The sequence below is a fragment of the Neophocaena asiaeorientalis genome, unplaced genomic scaffold (assembly GCF_003031525.2).
Source record: "Neophocaena asiaeorientalis asiaeorientalis breed wild unplaced genomic scaffold, Neophocaena_asiaeorientalis_V1.1 scaffold555, whole genome shotgun sequence".
In the NCBI taxonomy this organism is placed as follows: domain Eukaryota; kingdom Metazoa; phylum Chordata; class Mammalia; order Artiodactyla; family Phocoenidae; genus Neophocaena; species Neophocaena asiaeorientalis.
In genome coordinates, this window is record NW_020175832.1 from 739324 (window position 1) to 760216 (window position 20893).

The following is a 20893-nucleotide window of genomic DNA, read 5'->3' on the forward strand; positions in this document are numbered from 1 at the left end:
TGGGGTTGAGATTGCACTCAGAATCTCCAGATCTCTTCTCTCAAGTAAATATTTCAATGGGATTTACAATAGTCATATATATTAACTGGTTCCTGAAGTTGATCATAAATAAAAGTTCTCACAGAGAAATCATCAAATACCTTATTTCACGGATTCTAAGATACATATTTTTTTCACATTTCACATCTCTATTATAGGTATTTCACACCTCAATACTATGTCAAAGCATACTGGGCAGAGCTTTCCCCTCAATGATAGATTAATTTATGATGTATCTTACAATAAATGTCATTTTTAGATGGCATAAATCATAACTTAAAGCAAGTTTTAAAATTTTGCTAACCCAAGAATAATTTAAAATCCTAGGGACAATGGGATCACACTCTACATATGATTTAAGGAAGATTACTACATATTTGGAAACCAGGTTTGTTCTCCAAGATGTAGTTATAACCCTGTTCATGTAACAATTCCTATTCTTCATGTAGTGCTTTGTAGCTATAAAGCAAATTTATATACATACATTATTTTAATCTTATTTCACTAAAATCCCTCAAATATCTTTTATATTGCATATTAAAACATACTTATGCTGAGGTCCTAACATAGATATAGTATATATGGGCACGCAATTCAGTCAATGACAAAGCATTGGGCGTCATATTATTCAAAGGTAAGGTCTTAGTCACATTTGCTCTTCTTGAATGTTAGAGTTGAAACTCAAACTAATGGTCTTTGATTCATAGTTTAGTACAATTTTCTACCACAATTCTGCTAGTGTTTCCCTTGACATAACATTCTTACATTAATCCCCCTGTCATCTTACCCTCTTGGGGTCCTCACTCAAATTCTTAATGTTCATTGTGTCAATATAATTTTCCTTCATCCCTTGCTCTATTTTCTTATAGATCCATTTGCCTACCAACACTTTTTTGAGCACTTATGTGCAAGACACATAAGATTTATTGAGATCACATTTCAAGAAAATATTTATGGAAGATGAATTTTATTGTACCCTCTAGTAGGAACATAATCCTGGTATGAATTTTTCAGGATAAAAGCAATTTTCCCCTCTTTTTGTTAGTAGATAATGCAAAACTATAACTTGGGATCATTTCACCATCTTTGAAAAACTCAGCATAAGATTGGACCCTCAGGTTACCTGCTGTGTCAGCTTTGATATATGTCCAGTAAACTTCAATGTGATTAGAATCATCTAACTGTATTCAATCATAATATTATTCAGTCCATTATATTATTATATATACACATTATATCCAGATGTCTTATAAAAATGCTGAGGCTTATTCATAAATATAGGTTTGCATTTTAATTTCTAACATATTTGAACATATTTCAACATGAACAAAAAAGCTCATCTCACTGATATTTTTCTCCCTGAAAAATAGGCTTATAGGTTCATTGAGAAGTATATTAACATATTCACCTGGAACATTATGTAAATAAACCACTTGGAGGGGTTTAAGATTTAGATATTATAATGGAAAAATTTTGGAATTTTGTGCAGTAAGGTCAGCAAATGATAGTAGCTATTATAAATAAAGCTTATATTTTTTTCTTCTGATATATCAATAATCTCTGCAGTAGAATTATGACTTTAAATTGCTGATTCTTTGAGAAAAGCATTGTAAATCAATCCTTTAAAATAAATTATGAACAGAAATGGGATTTATTCATCACTTTTTAGACTTGATCATGAGTCATAACCATAAGACAAAACAGTTGTCCATGTAACAGTATACAACAATTTCTTAAATTCCTTCTGTGTGAACAAATAAATGGTATAGACAATTCTGAAATGCCATACTTTAATGTTTCTGGATACTGAACTCAAACTGAACAGAAAGTGGCTCCAAGGCTGATTTCATATGATCCGGTCATTTCTTCATCCACTTTGTCTCATTTTCTTACTCTAGAGTCAGACTACTTGCCTCTGTTATCACAAAACCCAGGGCCACTTTTATTCACATCCAAATAATCATACAAAATCTCTTTCTTCAGAAGCCTTATTAAAAATGTAACAGAATTGAAAATATCAATCTGTACTCTGTTGGATAATTTTAAAAACACAAAAAGGAATTACTTCATAAACACACACCTTAAGCTATAGGAAATAAATGTATTTTTCTGTTTGGCTATTAGTAGTAATAATAATAAAACAAACCAAAATAGATCTAAATTTTATCTTCTTTCTTTGAAAATGTCTTAAAATCCTCAATGGTTCAGCCTAGAATGAAGTATGACAAGAGAGTCTTGGGTATATTTGTGAGAAGATGCTGAGATGATTTAGGAACATAGCATTTTAGAGCTAAATGCTATGAAGAGCAAAATGTATCCAAGTATCAAATTATAGTATATTAAGAAAAGGCAAGTAGGAGTCTGAGGGACTGAGTCCATGCTATATGTGAAACAGTGAAACTGGACATTTTAATCTGAATTTACAGATCTGTTTAAAGAACCATCATTTCATCTACACTTCTTTAGCTATCTCTATACGTATGAGATTTCATGTCGGCCCTTACTTTCAATACAATTTATATGAAATTACTCTCAGATCTGTGCCTCCAACCCACATTTCCTTGTGAACTGTTACTACCTGCTTGATTTCTCTAATTGGTGTGTAAGCAGGTATCTCAAACCGAAAACAAACATTTCAAACTCTTAGTCCCCTTCCCCCAGTGTTCCTTCCTTTCTTTGCTACATCTTCAGAAATGGCACCATCTACTCAGTTATTTAGGTAATAAACATAGATGATTTCTTTGATTTGCTTTTCTCACCCGTAAAATCCAAGCCATAAGAAAAACTTGTTATGATCACATACAAAATGTAAACTGTACTCTTTGCTCCATCTCCACTGCTACCATTGTGTCTCCCTGTACTACTTCAACAGCTTACCAATTAATCTCCTTGCTTCCACTTTTGAAGTCCATTCTTCACACGGAGGCCATAATGATGTTTTTGAATACACATCAGAACATGCACTTTCCTGTTGAAAACCCTCCAATGTTTTCCATTGTACTTAAAATTTAAAAATCCAGTCTTTGCCATGTTCTACAGGGCCTTGAAATCTAGTCTCTGCTTACCTGTGTGACCTCATTGACCACTTATCCACTATGCTGTAGCCACAATATTTTTTTCTGATTTGAACATTCTAACATTTTTGCTTTTGTACTGCTATTTCAGGTACTTACAACACACTGTTCTGAATAGCTTCGTGTGATTGAAATTTCTCCCCACTAAAGTCCTTGCATCAGTGTATCCTTCACAATTTAGGCCTTTCTTGACCTCCACACTAATTTCCCAACCACTCTTTACCACCCACGAGCCTCTATCACATCATCACCTATTATATTTCTTGGAGTGTTTCTCAATGTTAATGTATCAGGGTCATTTATTTCTTCTCTGTTTACAACTACCTCCCCTAATAGAATCTAAGGACCATGGGAGAAGAATACATGTGTTTTATTTTTACTACAATATCTTCATTACCTAGTACATGTCACATAGTATGTGCTCAAAAAATGTTTTAACTAAATGAGTGAGAGTTATGCCAAGATGAGTACAGAAATCTTATGCAAGAAGGAATTAGAGCTATTGAGAATGTAATGGGCTGTCTCATATTTATGCTGTCACCACAGGCAATCAGGTACAGAAGGATGAATACCTATGGAATGTAACTGAGGCAGTCTAGACTTTGGTAGGAAGTGAATATGATATAGGACTGACATATGGCAACACTTCAACCAAATATAATTTAAAGGTATGCTTTGTTTGTCTAGCAAATTATATAAATGATTCTGATTTTGAATGCTTTTCTAGAGTATTTGTACTTTCCAGCTCATCACAGTACCTATCACTCCCTACTGCCATATATATTACTCCTATACCCAGCACTGTATATATTATTTGCATGATCCCTTAAAGCAATTGAGTTTTTTACACCAGGACTAAGTTATCTCTAAAATCCTTTTCTGATCTTAACCTTAGAGAAATAGAAATCTGTTTTACATTTTTTTAAAACAGAAAAATGTCAATGAAATAAGAGGAAGAAATAAATAAAGATAAATGTTTTCAATATTTTCTCTCAAAATATACATGGAAAAAATATATAAAGTTAAAATTGATAAGTATTGTAAATATATAATGCCTATAAGGAAGAAAAACTCACTGAATTCTCATATAAAAGTGATAAGCAAATTGTTGTTTTAATGTTTGAGTTAGATAATTTAATGTCTTTTCCATCTACTTTTAATCTAGAATGAATGTATTAATAAATTGTGTGACTTTGGAATTAAGCAATTATACAAATATGAAGTCATCTGTTTATAAAACATCTGTGACTCATGAACTCATATATAAGATCACACACATGGAAATTAGTTAGGATCCTGCTTTAAATATTTTTAAAACCTATAAAAGCAGTTATTTAAGCAGAACTTAAAATCAAACTATTTCTATATATTTTGTTATATTTTGCATGAAGCTTGTCAAGTCAGAAATAAATTAACTAAAACTCCTTTTCTCATTTACTATACCTTTATTCCATTATAAATTTGGTATGTAACCTTCACTGATCTCACTGACTTGAGGTAGCCCATATTTAATTTCTAAAATTAATTTTTTCAAGAAGTGCTAAGTTTTTAGAATGGAAACATTTTTTAAAGTATGGCTAACTGATAATAAAATGGCAGTTTTTATTGTCATCTATGAAACCCTCATTAAAGCTGTTATATGAAAGTTAAGCTTTCATGTTTTGTCCTGTAGAAGTTAATTTCTCCAGGGTGGTTTCTCAGCCTTTTGTTTCTACCCCTTTCTGGGGGTGGGGGTGGGGTGGGGACAATACAGGACTGTATTGAACCTAGTCCTGAAAGAGTACATTCAAGCAATTAAAACCATCTGAGGAATTAAACTCTAACAACCTGAGGGTTGTTATTTTAAAGAATATAAGTCCACAGATTTATTTTCATTAGGGGTCACCATGCTGTGGCAATTTCTTCATTCTTCTCTTTTCATACTCTAACTACACATATCTTACTGAGAGTCATATACTTTTTTGTGATGATAAGTAGTATCTTCTACATTAATAGAGTTTTTGTTTGATGAATCATTTTGTTTTGTGATTTAGTAAGAAACATTCAGCAAAACCTTAGTTTCATGATAGTGAATTAAAAGCTATGAATATTTTGCCATAGAAATATATACAAATTTAATGCATAAAAAGCTTGTAACAGAATAAAATTATACATTTTTATCCATGGACACAAATGATAGGATCTTTTTGTTCACAGATAAAGCTCAATGTTTTAAGTCACTTGCTATCAAAAATTACAAAGTGTAAAATAAACAAAGTTTACATCCTTATTTTTCTCATGAAGTTGGAGACATTTTATAGGGTCACATTATGTTAAGATTATAAGGCGAACTCAATACTAGCTTGTTGCTCATTAAAACTTGTTGTTTTTATGTGTGTTTGTGCATGTGCGTGCTTTAAATTTACTTGTAAAATAACATATTTAAGTTTTACCTAACAATGAAGGTTACTTATGAGTGTCACATTTTGACCCAACTAGTAATAGTGTAACTAAAATTTGATTTTTCATCTTTATTTCTTTTTAACCTAATATTAATTTAAAATAATAAAAATATAGCCTTTAGCTTATATTTTATATGTAATATCTGTCAAAAAGTAGGCAGGGGGTGAAATTTGTATGCTTAGTGGTTACTGTATGTCATAAACTAATAGTTCACTTTGTTTTACAAACCCTGTAGTAATGTCATAAAAGGAAAAGAAATGACAGAAAATAGCAAGAGATATTATACTTCAAGCTAAAAGTGTTTAGTCTAGTGATAGTTTAGTTAGTTCATCACACCTATCTGCTGGTACCTAAATAAATAGTGTCCTAAGAAATAGAACTCATGACTAAGCTGAAAGTATTTGAAAATGTTCAAAATTAGCTGTGTGAAAAGTGTAAAAATTTAACTTTAAATATAAAAGCAAAAAAAAAGCCTCTCTTAAAAGTACTTTTTAAGTAAAGTAAGTAAAATGACAAGAAAATGCATTTTAAGGATAAAATACACGACCTATACAGCTTTATAGGCATGTTAAGATTATACAGAAGAGAAAGAATATACACTGTATATATACATTCATAAGAAAGTCACATTACTTGGGTATATTAGAGAAAGATTTATCTTGAATATTATTTTAAAATATATTTTAAAATGGTTGCAATTCTATTAATTCTTGTGCTTATATCTATACAGATTCTTTCCTCAAATGTACATGCCTATTATAGACTAGATATATTGACTTCTCTAAACATTAGTTAACTGTTTTCTCATGTGAAGTGTGTACTGACCTGTCCCCCTTGAAGAAATAGGTTTTCCCAACGTCCTCCCACCAAATGGCTGAATCAATACCATGAGGGGGAATTCCGCTTCCAAGAGTAATCAAGTCATGAGGGTAACCAGGTTGAAGAGTCGTGTCCTTGAACACCCAATATTTGTTACCTGTATGAAATAAGTGCAAATGCAGAATACACTAATTTAATGTCAGAAATTAGAATATATCTACTAACACAATGCATTTAAAATTATTTTACATGAAATCCATGAAATAACTTAGTAGCAATCACACCTGGAATACTGACATTATTTTTGAAACATAAATGTTATTTTCAAAAGTGGACAAAATGAAAACTTACTTAATAATGTAATCAGAATTTGTGTGTTACTTTAAGAAATAAAAAAGATCTACAACTTGCCCTATTGAAACAGTTTTGAATCAAGGTTCAGAGATTCTTCCTCTAGGAATTAGAGGCCTTATTTTCATTCAAGGCTAAATCATTCCTGTGTGTTGGGCATTCTATATGCCCTCAGATTGCTGTACTGATTACAACCTCTACTCTGTTAAAACACTTCTTCTGGGCTGATCCTTTACTTTTAATATATAAACATTCACAAGTCCATCTAGTTTAATAAAGTCATCCTCTTTTGACATGATGCCCTCTTCTAGCTGTTACACTATCCTTCTCTTTAAGAGTGGTGACTGAAGGTAGCAAAATTTTAACCCTAAACTTGTTCAGAATTGCCAGAGTATGGCAATACTAAAAAAAAAGATGAACTTCAGTCAGCTTTATTACTGTTTTGAAATTATCTACAGACAACACACTTCCTCATGCCCTACAGCTCTGGCAGACTATGTACACCACTCCCCTCTTTGGTATGACTCTCAAGTAGTCTGCAACCATTTCTCACTCCACTGAAAGTTGACTTAATACCCATTGTCTACTGAAACCTTTTGTCCTGGAGTCACCAATGCCTACAATTTTCCACCCTTATCTATTGACACAGTTGCCCACTTAAAGAACTTTTCTCCCTGAGCTGCTAGAAAACCATTTTGTTGTTGTTGCTCTTTCTTCTCTAGCTGCTTCCCTCCGAGATTCATTTATTTTACTCAGTCCTTGAATGTTGACATTTCCCAAGGCTCTGTTCTCTGCCCTCTTCTCTTTTAATTTTAAATTGTACAGGGACAGAGTGGTGTCACAAACTCAAATATTTATAAGGGTCAGTCTAGAAATGACAGGAGTGGAGTGGCAGAGGTATTCAAATATTGAGACACATCCTGGATCTTTCTATACTCAAGCAAGAAACTTCTTGAGTAACTAACTCCTCTTGAGGTTAATATCTGGCAAAGTAGAACATTATCTTAATATCTTACAAAGTATCCTGTGTCCTTTCTACTAGATGTAAGGCCTTCCTCATTGTTAAAATATTTCAATACTATCTGTAGCTGAGGACTATGATAAACTGTAGCATTCATGTTATACCTAAAGGAATTTAAAAAAATTTAAAACCACTTACTAGCCTAAATCAACACAATACAAATGAACCAAAAAAACACATCTTCAGGCTAGATTTAGGTAGGAGTCTCTAGTTTGTAACCAGGGTAATCTTATTTACCCCAAGAGTTTCTACTGCCATTTGTTATCATTTTAAATTAAAACAACATTTGTTGAGTACCTCCAGTGTCCCAAGTATCATGTTAGGTACCAAGGATACTAAAGAGAACAAGACAGAACTGATCACTACTCTGATCATCCCACACTCAAGTGAATTCAGCAGATGAAAACCAAAAACACAAAAATGTAATTATAGTAATTGAAAAACTATTGAATGCTACAAAGGAAACACATCAGGGCTTGAGAAAAAGAAAACATAAGGGGAACTTACTTTAAATAAGGAGATCAGGAAAGCATCTCTGAAGAAGTAACACTTAAGCCAAATTTAAAGAAAGAGAAGAAGGTGATACCTATGCAAAGAATGCTGGGAAGAGTGCTCCAAGAAAAGCAGAGTTTTATATGATTAAAGTTGCAATAAGATCCTTGGAATGTAATAAGCAAGAAGATAGTAGCACTGAAAACCTATATGATGGGCTTGGATCTTAATTTGAGTACACTGGTAAGCCATCAAAGAAATTAAATTAGCAAAGGCATATGGTCTGTTTCCTATTTTCAGAAGATGATCTTTGGTCTTTTTTTGAAAATGGATCTTAGAGTGAAGAGTGAAAATGAGAAACTCTATCAAAGATCTTTTGCCAGGGAAGAACCCTCAAGATGGAGGAGGAGTAAGACATGGAGCTCACCTTCTCCCCACAGATACATTATAAATACATCTACACAAAGAATGACTTCCACAGAACATCTACTGAACGCTGGCAGAAGACCTCAGACTTCCAAAAGAGCAAGAAAATCTCCATGTAACTGGGTAGGGCAAAAGAAAAAAAAAAAGACAAAGGAATCAGGACAGGACTTGCACCTATGGGAGGGAGCTGTGAAGGGGAGAAGTTTCCTCACACTAGGAAGGCCCCTCACTGGCAGGGACTGGGGGGAGCTTCAGAGCCTCAGAGGAGAGCACAGCAACAGGTGTATGGAGGGAAAAGCAGAGAGAGTCCTGCACAGAGGGTCCCAGCACTCCATAACCTGAGACATTTGTCTGCTCACCCACCAGAGCAGGTGGGAGCTGGGTTCTGAGACTTGGGCTTCAGAGGTCAGACCCCAGGGAGAGGACTGGGGTTGGCTGCATGAAGACAGCCTGAGGGTCTAGTGTGCGACAAATGAGGGAGTCTGGGAAGAAGCTTGGGCCTGCCAGAGAGACAAGGAACCATTGTTGGGGGTGCATGAAGAGAGGGACGGGCCTGCCATAGGAGCTTCTGCCACTCACAGGCAGAGGACACAGTCTACATGAGCTTCAGGGGTGGGCGCGAGCTGCAGCTGCTATCTCAGACCCTAGAGGCAGGAGCTGACTGCTACTGCTGCCACCGCTGCTGCCAAGGGTCCTGTGAGCAAGCACAGCTCACTGCCCACAACTTCCCAGTGGCTTGTGCAGACCCCCACTGTCGAGGGGCCCACAATCCAAGGCCAACTTCCCCAGGAGAGTGAAGAGTGAGCCCCGGGCTACTGCAACTTCCTGCTGGCCTCTGCCACCACAGGCACTCCCCTCACATCTCAATTGTGGCTGCCATATCCATCCCTCTCCCCAGCCTGAGTGAGTAAGTGTGCACTAGTTAGCCACTGCTTTTGCCCCCTCTCGCCTGGGCAGGTAAGTGATGGGACCAAAAGCCAAGCTGAACTGCAGGGGTGGTGTGACCAAAGAAGAGGAATGGAACTCTCTCCATGCAGCTGCAGGAGCAGTAGATTAAATCCTGGCAATTGTCTTAGTAAACCCTACATCTGTAGAATATCTGAATAGACGAGTGTCCCCACAATTGAGGTTGGTCTAGTTTTAACAACTGTGGAGTTTGGGGGTAAAGACATGCAGGAGTTGGGCAGGTCAAAGTCTGAGCTGCACTCACAGTGCCCATGTCAGTTCCAGAGACCTACTTAGAGGTATAGGAAGACTTCCTGGGTAGGCAGGGATTGGCTGTGGCTCACTCTGGGGTCAAGGACAATGATGGCTGAGGCTACAGGAAAATAATAATTATTATTACTATTTTTTATTGTTTTGTTTATTCTGTTGTTCTTTTTCATTATTCTTTCAAGTTTTTTTATTTTTTCTTTTCTTTTTTATGCTTTTATTTTTAATAAGTTTTTATTTTTTTTCTATTTTTACTTTTTTTGTAATATTGTATTTTTTCCTGGTCTTTTTTTCTTTGTTTTGTTTTTATATTTTTTAACTATATTTTTAATTTTTTACTTTATTTTTTTGTTGTTTTCCATTTTTAATTTGCTTTCTTCTTTCTTTTTTTCATCACTTTTGTGTGTTTGTTTTATACTTTGACTTTTTTTAGTTTGCTTTCTGCTTTTGATTTGTTTTTTGTTTTTGTTAGTTTATCTTTTATTGTTTTCATTTTGGGGTTCATTTATTTGTTTGGTTGCTCTCTTCTTTTCTGTTTTCTCTGTTTTGTTTTTCTTTTCTGTTTTTGTGTGTATCTGTATTTCTTTGTGTGTATTTGTCTGTTTGACTTTGCTATAACCATTTGTCTTGGGGTTTTTCTTTGTCAGTTTGTTTTCTTTATTTTTTTTTCTTCCATGCTATGCAGATTGCAGGGTCTTGGTTCTCTGACCAGGGGTTGGCGTGAGCCTCTGAGGTCGGAGAGCCGAGTCCAGGACACTGGATCACCAGAGAATTCCTGGGCCCAGGGAATATTAATTGGTGAGAGCTCTCCCAGAAGTCTCCATCTCAACAAGAAGACCTGGCCCCACCCAACAGCCAGTGAGTTCCACTGCTGGACATCTCATGCCAAACAACTAGCAAGACAGGAATACACCCCCACACATTAGCAGACAGGCTGCCTAAAGTCATGCTAAACTCACAGACACCCCAAAATACAACATCTGGCATGGCCCTGCCCATCAGAGGGACAAGATCCAGCTCCACCCACCAGAATGCAGGAACCAGTCACCCCCACCCCCCCACACACACACCAGGAAGCCTATACAAGACACTGGACCAACCTCAAACACTGGAAGCAAACACCAAAAGACTGAGGGAATGCAACCTTGCAGCCATGCAGCCTAAAGAAAGAAGGCCCCAAACACAGTAAGTTAAACAAAATGAGAAGACAGAGAAATATGTTGCAGACAAGGGAGCAAGGTAAAAACACACAAAACCAAATAAATGAAGAGGAAATAGGCAGTCTACCTGAAAAAGAATTCAGAGTAATGATCATAAAGATGATCCAAATCTCAGAAATAGAATCGAGAAAATACAGAACATTTAACAAGGACCTAGAAGAACTAAAGAACAAACAAACAGTGATAAACAACACAATAACTGAAATAAAAAATACTCTAGAAAGAATAGATAGCAGAATAACTGAGGCAGAAGAACAGATAAATGAGCTGTAAGATAGAATGATGGAAATAACTGCCATGGAGCAGAATAAAAAAAAAGATGAATAGAATTAAGGACCAGCTCAGAAACATCTGGGACAATATTAAGTGCACTGACATTCAAATTATAGGGGTACCAGGAGAAGAAGATAAGGAGAAAAGGTTCTGAGAAAATATTTGAAGACATTATAATCAAAAACTTCACTAACATGGGAAAGGAAATAGTCAATCAAGTCCAGGAAGTGCAGAGAGTTCTGTACAGGGCAAAGCCAAGAAGAAACATGCCAACACACATATTAATCACACTAACAAAAAGTAAATACAAAGAAAAAATATTAAAAGCAGCAAGGGAAAAGCAACAAAAAATATACAAAAGAAACCCCATAATATTATCAGCTGATTTTTCAGCAGAAACTCTGAAGGCCAGAAGGGAGTGGCAGGATATTTTTAAAGTGATGAAAGGGGAAAACCTACAACAAAATTACACTACACAGCAAGGATCTCATTCAGATTTGATAGACAAATCAAAAGCTTTACAGAAAAGCAAAAGTTAAGAGAATTCAGCACCACCAAGCCAGCTTTACAAAAAATGCTAAAGAAATTCTCTAAGCAGGGACACAAGAGATTAAAAAATATCTACAAAAACAAACCCAAAACAATTAAGATAATGGTAGTAGGAACATACATATCAATAATTACCTTAAATGTGAATAGATCAAATGCTCAAAACAAAAGACACAGTCTGGCTGAATAGATACAAAATCAAGACCCATATATACGCTGTCTATAAGAGACCCACTTCAGACCTACGGACACATACAGACTGAAAGTGAGGGGATGGAAAAAGATATTCCATGCAACTGGAAATCAAAAGATAGCTGGAGTAGCAATACTCATATCAGATAAAATAGACTTTAAAATAAAGACTGTTACAATAGAAAAGGAAGGACACTATATAATGATAAGGGATCAATCCAAGAAGAAGATATAACAATTATAAATATATATACACTGAACATAGGAGCACCTCAATAAATAAGGCAAATGGTAACACCCCTAAAAGGGGAAGTCGACAGTAACACACCAATGGACAGATCATCGAAAATGAAAATAAATAGGGAAACACAAGCTTTAAATGATGGACTTGACTGATATTTATAGGATGTTCCATTCAGAAACAACAGAATAGGGACTTCCCTGGTGGCACAATGGTTAAGAAGCCGCCTGCCAATGCAGGGGATACGGGTTCGATACCTGGACTGGGAAGATCCCACATAATGCAGAGCAACTAAGCCTGTGAACCACAACTACTAAGCCTGTGAGCCACAACTACTGAGCATGTGTGCCACAACTACTGAAGCCTGCACGTTTAGAGTCCATGCTCTGCAACAAGAGAAGCCACAGCAATGAAAAGCCCACACACCGCAACAAAGAGTAGCCCCCACTCTTCACAACTAGAGAAAGCCCATGCATGGCAATGAAGACTCAAGGCAGCCACAAATAAAATAAATAAATAAATAATTTTTAAAAACCTAAAACAGAATACACTTTCTTCTCAAGTACACATGAAACATTCTCCAGGATAGATCACAACTTGGGTCACAAATCAAGCCTCAGTAAATTTAAGAAAATTGAAATATCAAGCATCTTTTCTGAGCACAATTCTATGAGATTAGAAATAAATTACAGAAAAAAAAAGTGTAAAAACCCACAAGCATATAGAGGCTAAATGATACACTACTAAATAACCAAGACATCACTGAAGAAATCAAAGAGGAAATCAAAAAATACCTAGAGACAAATGACAATGAAAACACACTGACCCAAAACCTATGGGATGCAGCAAGAGCAGTTCTAAGAGGGAAGGTTATAGCAATAAAATCCTACCACAAGAAACAAAAAAAAAATCTCAAGTAAACAATCTAACCTTACACCTAAATAACTAGAAAAAGAAGAACAAAAAACCCCACAAAGTTAGTAGAAGAAAATAAATCATAAAGATCAGAGCAGAAATAAATGAAATAGAAACATGAAAGCAATAGCAAAGATCAATAAAACTAAAATTTGATTTTTTAAGAAGATAATCAAAATTGAAAAACATTTAGCCAGACTCATCAAGAAAAGGAGAGAGTGGACTAAAATAAATAAAATTAGAAATAAAAAAGGAGAAGTTACACGGGACACCTCAGAAAGACAAAAGATCGTAAGAGACTACTACAAGCAATTATATGCCAATAAGATGGACAACCTGGAGGAAATGGACAAATTCTTAGAAAGGTATAACCTTCCAAGACTGAACCAGGATGAAATAGAAAATATAAACACACCAATCACATGTAATGAAATTGAAACTGTGATTAAAAATCTTCCAACAAACAAAAGTTCAGGATTAGATGGCTTTACAGGCAAATTCTATCAAACATTTAGGGAAGAGCTAAGACCTATGAATTCTATCAAACATTTAGAGAAGAGCTAAGACCCATCCTTCTCAAACTCTTCCAAAAATTAGAGAGGAAGGAACACTCACAACCTCATTCTATGAGGCTACCATCATTCTGATGCCTAAACCAGACAAAGATATCACAAAAAAGAAAATTAAAGACCAATATCACTGATGAATATAGACTCAAAAATCCTCAACAAAATACTAGCAAACAGAACCCAACAACACATTAAAAGGATCATACATCATGATCAAGTGGGATTTATCCTAGGGATGCAAGGATTCTTAAATATGCACAAATCAATCAATGTGATAGAGGGAGACCTTTAAGATGGTGGAGTAAGATGTAGAGATCACCTTCCTCCCCACAAATACATCAGAAATACACCTACAACAACTCGAACCGAACACATAATGAACAATGACAGAAGAACTCAGACTTCCCAAAAGGCAAGAAACTCCCCACGTACCTGGGTAGGGCCAAAGAAAAAAGGAAAAACAGAGACAAAAGAATAGGGATGGGACCTGCACCTCTGGGAAGGAGCTGTGAATGAGGAAAAGTTTCCATACACAAGGAAGCCACTTCACTGGCAGAGATGGGGGTGGCGGGTGGAAAACTTTGGAGCCACAGAGGAGAGAATAGCAACAGGGGGTTGGAGGGCAAAGCGGAGAGATTCCCACACAGAGGATCCATGCCAACCAGCACTCACTAGCCAGAGAGGCTTGTCTGCTCACCTGCCGGAGTGGGTGGGGCCTGGGAACTGAGGCTCAGGCTTCAGAGGTCAGATCCCAGGGAAAGGACTGGGGTTGGCTGCGTGAACACCGCCTGAAGGGGATAAGTGTGCCACAGCTAACCAGAAGGGAGCTTGGGAAAATGTCTGGAACTGCCTAGAGGCAAGAGACCATTGTTTTGGGGTGCGCGAGGAGAGGGGATTCAGAGCACCACCTAAATGAGCTCCAGAGAAGGGTGCGAGCCACAGCTATCAGCATGGTCACCACAGATGGGCATGAAATGCTAAGGCTGCTGCTGCGGCCACCAAGAAACCTGTGTGCAAGCACAGGTCACTATCCACACCTCCCTTCCTGGGAACCTGTGCAGCCCACAAGTGCCAGGGTTCCGTGATCCAGGGTCAACTTCCCCAGGAGAACAAATGGCAGGCCTCAGGCTATTGCAATATCATGCCGGCCTCTACCACCACAGGCTTGCCCCACATTCCATATCCCTCCCTCCCTCTCAGTCTGAGTGAGCCAGAGACCCCTAATCAGCTGCTACTCTAACCCTGTCCTGTCTGAGCAAAGAACAGACGCCCTCAGGTGACCTACAGACAGAGGTGGGGTCAAATACAAAGCTGAAACCCAGGAGCTGTGCAAACAAAGAAGAGAAAGAGAAATCTCTCCCAGCAGCCTCAGGAGCAGCAGATTAAATCTCCACAATCAACTTGATGTACCCTGCATCTTTGGAATACCTGAATAGACAACAAATCATCCCAAAATTGAGGCAGTGGACTTTGGAAGCAACAGTACACTTGGGGTTTGCTTTCTGCATCCAATTTTTCTCTGGTTTTATGTTTATCCTAGTTTACTATTTAGAGATTATTATCATTGGTAGATTTGTTTATTGATTTGGTTGTTCTCTTCCTCCTTTTTTCTTTATATATATATATATATTTTTTTAAGCTGTTAGCACTTGTTATAATTGTTGGATTTGATTTTTGGTTTGGTTGCTCTCTTTCTTCCTTTTTTTTTTTCATTTTTCAATTGACTTTGATTTTTTTATATTTTTAATAATTATTTTTTGGTTTTTATTTTAATAACTTTATTTTATTTTATTCTTTTTTTCTCCATTTCCTTCTGAACCATGTGGCTGCCAGGATTCTGGTGCTCTGGCCAGGTGTCAGGGCTGTGTCTCAGAGGTGGGAGAGCCAAGTTCAGGAATTGGTCCACCAAAACCCTCCCGGATCCACATAATAGCAGACGGTGGAAGCTCTCCAAGAGATCTCCATCTCAATGTTAAGACCCAGCTCCACTCAACAACCAGAAAACTACAGTGCTGGACAAGCTATGCCAAACAACTAGCAACACAGGAACACAACCCCACCCATTAGCAGAGAGGCTGCCTAAAATCATAATAAAAGGTCACAGACACCCTAAAACACAACACAGGATGTGGACCTCCCTACCAGAAAGAGAAGATGAAGCCTCATCCACCAGAACACAGACACTAGTCCCGTCCACCAGGAAGCCTACACAACCCACTGAATCAACATTGCCAACTGGGGGCAGACACCAAAAGCAACAGGAAATATGAAACAGCAGCCTGCAAAAAGGAGACCCCAAACACACTAAGTTAAGCAAAATGAGAAGACAGAGAAACACACAACAGATGAAGGAGCAAGGTAAAAACCCACCAGGCCTAAAAAATGAAGACAAAATAGGCAGTCTACCTGAAAAATAATTCAGAGTAATGATAGTAAACATGATCCAAAATCTTGGAAATAGAATGCAGAAAATACAAGAAACGTTTAACAAGGACCTAGAAGAAATAAAGAGCAAACAAACGATGAACAGCACAATAAATGAAAATAAAAACTCTTTAGAAAGAATCAATAGCAGAATAACTGAAGAAGAATAATGGATAACTGATCTGAAAGATAAAAGAGTGTAAATAATTACTGCAGAGCAGAATACAGAAAAAAAGAATCAAAATAATTGAGGACAGTCTTAGAGACCGCTGGGACAACATTAAACACACCAACACTCGAATTATAGGTGTCCCAGAAGAAGAGAAAAAGAAAGGGAGTGAGAAAATATTTGAAGAGATTATAGTTGAAAAATCCCTAATATGGGAAAGGAAATAGTCAATCAAGACCAGGAAGCAAAGAGAGTCCCATAGAGGATAAATCCAAGGAGAAACACACAAAGACATATATTAATCAAACTATCAACAATTAAATACAAAGAAAAAATATTAAAAGCAGCAAGGGAAAAATAACAAACAGGGGAATCCCCATAAGGTTAACAGCTGATCTTTCAGCAGAAACACTGAAAGCAAGAAGGGAGTGGCAAGACATATTTAAACTGATGAAAGGGAAAAACTTACAACCAAGACTACTCTACCCAGCAAGGATCTCATTCAGATTCAATGGAGAAATTAAAACCTTTACAGACAAGCAAAAGCTAAGAGAATTCAGCATCACCAGACCACCTTTAGAACAAATGCTAAAGGAACTTCTCTAGGCAAGAAACACAAGAGAAGGAAAAGACCTACAATAACAAACCCAAAACAATTTAAAAAATGGTAATAGGAACATACATATTGTTAATTACCTTAAATGTAAATGGATTAAATGCTCCAACCAAAAGACATAGACTGACTCAATGGATACAAAAAGGAGACCTGTATATATGTTGTCTACAAGAGACCCACTTCAGAACTACGGACACATACAATCAAAGTGAGGGGATGGAAAAAGATATTCCATGCAAACAGAAATCAAAAGAAAGCTGGAGTAGCAATTTTCATCTAAGACAAAAGGGACTTTAAAATAAAGACTATTACAAGAGACAAAGAAGCAGACTACATAATGATCATGGGATCAGTCCAAGAAAAACATATAACAATTGTAAACATTTATGCAGTCAACTTAGGAGCACTTCAATACATAAGGCAAATGGTAACAGCCCTAAAAGGGGAAGTCAACAGTAACAATCATAGTAGGGGACTTTAACACTCCACTTTCACCAATGGACATATCATCCAAAATGAAAATAAATAAGGAAACACAACCTTTAAATTATACATTAATCAAGGTGTACTTAATTGATATTTATAGGACATTCCATCCAAAAACAACAGAATACACTTTCTTCTCAAGTGCCTATGGAATATTCTCCAGGAGAGACCAATATCTTGGGTCACAAATCAAGCCTTGGTAAATTTAAGAAAATTGAAATCATATCAAATATCTTTTCCAACCACAATGCTATGAGACTAGATAATAATTACAGGAAAAAACCTGTAAAAAATACAGACACATGGAGGCTAAACAATACACTACTAAATAACTAAGACATCACTGAAGAAATCAAAGCAGAAATCAAAAAATACCTAGAGACAAATGACAATGAAAACACAATGACCCAGAACCTACGGTATGCAGCAAAAGCAGTTCTAAGAGGGAAGATTATAGCAATACAATTCTACCTCAAGAAACAAGAATCTTTTCAAATAAACAACTTAAACTTACACCTAAAGCAATTAGAGAAATAAAGAAATAAAAAACAAAACCCCAAGGTTACCAGAAGGAAAGAAATCATAAAGATCAGATCAGATATAAATGAAAAAGAAATGAAGAAAGCAATAGCAAAAATCAATAAAATTAAAAACTGGTTCTTTGAGAAGATAAACAAAATTGATAAACCATTAGCCAGACTCATCAAGAAAAAAGGGAGAAGAATAAAATCAACAGAATTAGAACAGAAAAAGGAGAAGTAACAACTGACACTAAGCAACTATATGCCAATAAAATGGACAAGCTGGAAGAAATGGAAAAATTCTTAGCAAAGCACAACCTTCTGAGACTGAACCAGGAAGAAATAGAAAATGTAAACAGACCAATCACAGGCACTGAAACTGAAACTGTGATTAAAAATCTTCCAATAAACAAAAGTCCAGGACCAGATGGCTTCACAGGTGAATTCTATCAACCATTTAGAAAACAGCTAACACCTATCCTTCTCAAACTCTTCCAAAATATAGCAGAAGGAGGAACACTCCCAAACTCATTCTACGAGGCCACCATCACCCTTATACCAAAACCACAAAAAGATGTTACAAGAAAAGAAAATTACAGGCCAATATCACTGATGAACATAGATGTAAAAATCCTCAACAAAATACTAACTAACAGAATCCAACAGCACATGAAAAGGATCATACACTGAGATCAAGAGGGGTTTATCCCAGCAATGCAAGGATTCTTCAGTACATGCAAATCAATCAATGTGATAAACCATATTAAAAAACTGAAGGAGAAAAAACATATGATCATCTCAATAGATGCAGAAAAAGCTTTCAACAAAATTCAACCATTTATGATAAAAAATCTCCAGAGAGTAGGCATAGAGGGAACTTATCTCAACATAATAAAGGCCATATATGACAAACCCATAGCCAACATCATTCTCCATGGTGAAAAACTGAAGCCATTTCCACTAAGATCAGAAACAAGACAAGGTTATCCACTTTCACCCCTATTATTCAACATAGATTTGGAAGTTTTAGCCATAACAATCAGAGAAGAAAAGGAAATAAAATGAATCCAAATTTGAAAAGAAGAAGTAAAAGTGTCACTACTTGCAGATGACATGGCACTATACATAGAGAATCCTAAAGATGCTACCAGAAAACTACTAGAGCTAATCAATGAATTTGGTAAATTAGCATGATATAAAATTAAGGAAGACGGATGTTTTGCATTCCTATACACTAATGATGAAAAATCTGAAAGAGAAGTTAAGGAAACAGTACCTATTACCATTGCAAAAAGAATAAAATACCCAGGAATAAACCTACCTAAGGAGACAAAAGACCTGTATGCAGAAAGTTATAAAACACTGCTGAAAGTAATTAAAGATGATACAAACAGCTGGAGAGATAGACCATGTTCTTGGATTTGAAGAATCAACACTATGAAAATGACTATACTATCAAAGCAATCTACAGATTCAATGCAATCCCTATCAAATTACCAATGACATTTTTCACAGAACTAGAACAAAAAACTTCACAATTTTTATGGAAATAAAAAAGACCCTGAATAGGCAAAGCAATCTTGAGAAAGAAAAATGGAACTGGAGGAATCAGCCTCCCAGACTTCACAGATCAATAGAGATCAATGGAACAGGATAGAAAGCCCAGAGATAAACCCATGCACATATGATCACTTTATTTTTGATAAAGGAGGCAAGAACATACAATGGAGAAAAACAGCCTCTTCAATAAGTGGTGCTGGGAAAACTGGACAGCTACATGTAAAGAATGAAATTAGGACACTCCCTAACTCTATATACAAAAAAACTCAAAATGGAATGAACACCTAAATGTAAGGCCAGACACTATGAAACTCTTAGAGGAAAATATAGGCAGAACACTCTATGACATAAATCACAGCAAGATCCTTTTTGACCCACCTCCTAGGGAAATGGAAATCAAAACAAAAATAAACAAATGGGACCTAATGAAACTTAAAAGCATTTGCACTGAAAAGTAAATGATAAACAAGACAAAAAGAGAACCATCAGAATGGGAGAAAATATTTGCAAATGAAACAACTGACAAAAGATTAATCTCCAAAATTTATAAGCAGCTCATGCTGCTCAATATCAAAAAACAAATAACCCAATCCAAAAATGGGCAGAAGACCTAAATAGACATTTCTCCAAAGAAGATATACAGATTGCCAAGAAACACATGAAAGAATGCTCAACATCGCTAATCGTTAGAGAAATCCAAATAGAAACTACAATCACCTCACACCAGTCAGAATGGCCATCATCAAAAAATCTACAAACAATAAATGCTGGAATGCACGTAGAGAAAAGGGAACCCCCTTGCCCTGTTGGTGGGAATGTAAATTGATACAGCCACTATCTAGAACAGTATGGAGGTTCCTTAAAATCTAAAAATAGAACTACCATATGACCCAACAATCCCACTATTGGGCATATATCCTGAAAATACCATAATTCAAAAGAGTCATGTACCACAATGTTCACTGCAGCTCTAATTATAATAGCCAGGACATGAAAGCAACCTAAGTGTCCATCAACAGATGAATGGATAAAGAAGATGTGGCACATATATAAATGGAATATTACTCAGCCATAAATGGAAACAAAATTGAATTATTTGTTGTGAGATAGATGGACCTAGAGTCTGTCATCCAGAGTGAAGTAAGTCAGAAAGAGAAAAACAAGCAATGTATGCTAAGACACATATATGGAATCTAAAAAAAAAAAAAAAGGCTCTGAAGAACCTAGGGGCAAGACAGCAATAAAGACACAGACGTAGAGAATGGACTTGAGGACATGGGGA

General features: G+C 36.1%; 1 protein-coding gene across 1 annotated transcript in view; it reads right to left on the reverse strand.

Annotated features, from left to right (window-relative positions):
- Positions 1-20893, reverse strand: part of MMP16 (matrix metallopeptidase 16) — a 352820-nt gene that overhangs the window by 10670 nt on the left and 321257 nt on the right. The window contains exon 8 of the mRNA XM_024732918.1: positions 6381-6531. Within this exon, the coding sequence (XP_024588686.1) occupies positions 6381-6531 (151 nt within the window). The remainder of the gene's footprint in view (positions 1-6380; positions 6532-20893) is intronic.